This window comes from Formica exsecta, unplaced genomic scaffold (assembly GCF_003651465.1).
Source record: "Formica exsecta isolate Colony F162 unplaced genomic scaffold, ASM365146v1 scaffold643, whole genome shotgun sequence".
Lineage (NCBI taxonomy): Eukaryota > Metazoa > Arthropoda > Insecta > Hymenoptera > Formicidae > Formica > Formica exsecta.
This window is the reverse complement of record NW_021853406.1, coordinates 1-5252: the sequence shown is the minus strand read 5'-3', so window position 1 is coordinate 5252 and position 5252 is coordinate 1. Positions and strand designations below refer to the sequence as shown.

The window sequence follows — 5252 nt, the reverse complement described above, 5'->3', positions numbered from 1 at the left end:
GAGAGGGAATAAACGTTACAGCTTTACGAAGAGCATTATAATATATTGTTGGAAGAATTAAGAATGAACTTACATGTAAAATTAGAAAGAGACTGAAAGGGCTCGTAACATCTCTAAAATTTGCGTGACATGAATTGACTTTAATTTGAAAAACAATATATTAAAAATAAAAGCATGATTAAAAAAATATTTTCACGCTCTGTGAACTTTTAATGCATATAATTTGACGAGAAACTATAACATATACTAAATATTATCACATACTATAAATCTATAGATAGTTTAACTTAATTAAAAAGAAGCAAACCTGTATATGATGGATTGCTAATATTTTTGTTTGCGACAATCTATTAAATATTTAATGTTGATTTTAACAAATTAAAAAGAATTAGTATTATTTATGAATCTTTGTTAATATTTCACGCAATTTTTTTAATTTTAGCATGGATTATAACAGAAAATATTATAAAATCCATTTTATATTCTACTAAATTTTTATTAAGAATTTATATCTTGCCTGGATTTAATATTAATTAATATTCATTAATATCTATTTATTACGCATTTTTTAAAGCTTAACAAAACATGCACTTTAAAACGTCTTCAAATAATATACATATATTTATTGCATTTTTAATAAATAAAAAACTTTTTATTAAAAATGTATGTGCCGCGGAAGAAAGGCGTAAAATATTTTAACTTTTAAAGATTAAATACAAAATTATCAATTTTTACATAAATATTTTAACTTATCTTCATATATTTACTATGAAAAAAGTGCAGTGCAATATATTAAAACTAAGTCAAAATTTACAATTTAATAACACCATAATAGTAAATAATTACGACTTACTGACGCGCATAATATCGTTTAGTGCAACGTGATGTTAGAGAGAAATAAAAATAAAAATTCGAAAATAAAATTATAAAAGTCTGCAGAACATACTTTTAGCAAAATTGTATACATCGATACCGTAATTTTCGTAAAATCATCTATTTTGTGTAACTTCCATTTCAGATTCTTTGCGCGATCATTTGACGTATGGTATAGACAAATAATTATAAAAAACTGAGCGACATATTAATCATATATAACAAAAAATCGGAAACTCCGTCAACTTTCAGAATATTTTTGCATAGATAGTTCTACATATATCATAAACATTAATTTAAAGCTCTGTAAACGACATTAAATATGCGGATCGAGAACTGAAAGCTAGCATATTGTAACAAATATAATAATTCATTATGTATGCCTAATTAAAGCTTCAATAATAAAAGTTTTAGTTTGTTTGTAAGAGATTTGGAATTAATTGCTCCCATTATATTTTTTGAATATTATTGTATTTTTTAATAAATCGATAATTTTTCTTTTCACATTTTAATCTGTTCCTAGATCAAAACGATATACTCGCTGTTTCTTTTGAATCCTGTCATTATTCTTCGCTTTGTCTCAATTCACCTCGCACTGCTCCGAGATGTTAAAAACGCAAAAATATCACTCCAGCATTCGATGACGATTTACTAGTGCAACAATATTTTGAAAATATTATTCTTATATAATATTATCATATTACAATTTCTGTTCAAGTATTGTCAATCTATAATTTTATATATATAATATTTGTTATAATATTAGCATAAAAAGTAATGTTTTATATAGTTTAACATTTATTATTTTTATTTCGAATATTATTTTATTAGTTATTGAAAAGTACATATGAAATTAACAACAAAATAAAAATATTCGAAAATTAACAGAAACATATTAATGATTCTTAAAATACAAATATAGATTTTAATCCATCCTAAATTTTGTAGAACTTGACCTAACGTATTTATTATGATATCTATTACATCAATATTCTAAGACAGCCTTATGTATTTAGCCTTATTTTGTTATGATGTGTGACATCGACATTGTTAGTTCTCGATTACTTCTCGAAACGGAAAGATTACGATAGTCTAAATATATGAGTGGTTAAGGTGTAACAATATTAACGCTCGTGAAACAATTGTAATTGATTCTTTTGATTGTAAAGAAAAAGGAACTATATTATAATAGGCATTGATTTTTAATATACAAGGTAAGTCGCTAAAAACAGAATATTATGCATCTCTTTTTTTAAGGATACATAGAAAATATATAGAACGCAATTAATAGTATTACGGTATCAACGTGATGAGCACATCTTAATTCTTTTTAAATTATATTTTTTCCAAAATTGCCGACATTTCATTAGGAATCTTTTATTTCATTAGTATAATTTTTATACATTTCCTATTTAGGAATAGAATTACATGTTTTTCTAAATTTCTAAATTTTATTTATTTAACAAAAAGTTTAATTTTATTTATTATAATAATGTTGCGAAATGTCCTTGGAATCAAAAATTTAAGATTAAGCAAAAAACTTTTTTAATATTTAAGTTCATATTTAATTTACACATTTTTAAATAGATAATTGAAAACTGGATAATATATTGCAATGTTAGAAATTATTTAATTTATTACCATGCACGCATTTAAATTATTCTATATATTTTTTGGTAATGATTTTGGTAAAGTCAATTTATGTGCAAGATTAAACTCGATCTATATATTTTTTGGTAATGATTTTGGTAAAGTCAATTTATGTGCAAGATTTCTTTAAACTCGATTACTCAAACGTATAACGAACAAACAATAAATGTCTATTTTCTCGATTTAAAAAGAAATAAATATGATATATGACACATATAAGTAAAATAATCAAATCGTGTTCGATCAGTTCCCTATATGTATATATCTGCAAATATCAAAATATCAAAAAAGTTGAAAAAAAATTAATTTTCCGTTAGATAGTTTTGTGTCACTAATTCACTGAGGACATAACCATCTAAACAACAAATTTACAAATTTTGAAAATAACATGTTGATAAACATAGGTCGATCTATCATAGAAATATTGAATACGGATGAAATTTGTTGTTACTCAAGGAAACTAATTATCTCTTCGGAGATAGTTAATATTTTCTAGATTTGTCTGCTGTAAATTTCATTGTCTCAACTTGAATTTATATTTGTTTCTTTTTCAACAAAGAAAGTTATTGTAGGCATCTAAATAAGTGATATGGCGTTTCTAAGACTGTTACTTTATGGCGGTCTCATATTTATCATCGCGACAGCACTTTCTGCCGATAAAAATACAGAAGATATCATCGATACATCGATTACATATGATACCTTTTTGGATGTAATACCAATGCATTACAACGTCAAATTAATACCTTATTTCAAAGAAGACGATGAAATCTATGACGAATATCTAGCCTATTTATATCTAACCCTTAATACATATATAAAAGGGCATCAAGCAAGCGGCGGAGTTGTCTTCTATGGCGAAATCAATGTCACTATTCATATTTTTCATCCAACTATAAAAATAAGTTTAAATTCATCGAATTCAATTCGCCATTTAGCAATAGGATTGATGGAAAAAGACGTTATTAATCTTAAGCCAGAAGAATATTATTCTCATGTACCGACAAAAATCGTATATGATAATGTAACGCAAATTTGTGTTCTTCATTTTGAAACTGTATTATTACCTAAAAATTACATATTGAATATGATATTTCTTAATGCAATTAATACCTCAGAAGACGATAATATTATCTTAAAGACTACATATATAAAGAAATCAGGAAATGAAAAGTAAGTAAATGTTAATATATTAAAAGCATAGTGTTATTAAATGTTATTTATTACTGCTTTTTACAAGACATGTTTGTTCTATTACCTCATTAAAACAGTCATTAAAACAGTATATATATGGTATAATACTTTTTAACATATCATTGATATATATGTTAGATGATTCTATATCGATAAATAATTAAACATTGATAGTCATTCGAATTAATAACTTTAAAATATCGTAGATGGAACGAAACAAATTTCCCGACGATTGAGGCCCAACGATTGTTCCCATATTGGGACAAGCCAATAAGAGCCACTTTCGACGTTTCCATAAAGCATCACTGCAATTATTCAGTTTTCTCAAATATGCCAGTACGACAAGAGAAAATATACAAACATAAATTAAATAATACAGAAACATGTATGCAATGGACATACTTCGACACCACTCCTTCTATTCCTGCTCATCTCGTGATGGTTATGATTTCATCGATGCATTTCTATCCCAATAATGGCACAAATAAGGATTATTTCTGGCGCAATCCAAACTCAGAGCATGTACAATTTGCGGAAAGAGTTTCAAACAAAATCATAATGAAGTTGACATTTGAATGGTTTAAACCTTTTAAGAAGGTGATGATTCCGAAACTGCAACTTGTCGCAATCCCAGGTTTTCGAAAGGATATAAATATGAACTTCGGTTTCGTCGCAATAAGGTAATAGAAAAATTAGAAACAAATAATCCATTGAAAAACAATTTTTTTAATCAAAATTAGAAATACGCACGCCTATACATATTTTAAATTTAGAAATGCATATATTTTTATGTTGAAATATAAAATGATTTCTTAGTAAATAACCATATATGTATATATAAAACATGTGTACTACATCACTTTGCATAATTAGTCTCTACAATAACTCTTATCTTATATTATTTATATTAGATTCAAAAAACATTGCTATTTTTACATCAAGAAAAACGTTAAGATTATTATTATATATGCGATCTTAGATTTATTGTTTAAGTCATAAATTTGATTCTTATCCTTTTAGAGAAACAAGTATTATTTACGATGAAAATCTACATTCTGTTGCACATAAAATAGAAGCAGCAAGGTTGATAGCGCGTGGAATAACATATCAATGGTTCGGTAATTTAATTAATCTACCTTGGATGTCTGATTTGTGGTTAAGCGATGGTCTTACTACATTTTTCGAAATGGAAGCTGTGAATGCCATCAATGCTCTCGAGGTTAATATGTATTCTTAATGTATATCTTTAATGCTGAATTTACGCAATTAAATAAAATGCTAGTTATCAACAATATAAAAAATTTTTAAACTATATATTTTTTTAAAACTATTTATAATATTATTATAATACTATTCATACTATTTATAATATAAAGTGTTATAAATCTTTTTCATATATTAAGAGACTACTGTACGCTGATTGTTGGCACTTTTGAATTGTAATAAATTCTGCAATATAAATATTAAATTGACTAAAAAATGATACACATATTGAAATTATAATAAATTCAACAATAACACTAATGCATCCTATT

At 25.4% G+C, this 5252-nt stretch overlaps 1 protein-coding gene across 1 annotated transcript; it reads left to right on the top strand.

Moving 5' to 3' along the window:
• Positions 1–3668: 3668 nt before the first annotated feature.
• Positions 3669–4987, top strand: LOC115242825 (aminopeptidase M1-A-like). Its single transcript, XM_029819367.1, has 3 exons — positions 3669–3696; positions 3924–4397; positions 4738–4987. Exons 2-3 carry the CDS (start codon positions 4048–4050, stop codon positions 4952–4954), a joined length of 567 nt encoding a protein of 188 aa, XP_029675227.1. The 5' UTR covers positions 3669–3696; positions 3924–4047; the 3' UTR covers positions 4955–4987.
• The last annotated feature ends 265 nt before the right edge of the window (positions 4988–5252 follow it).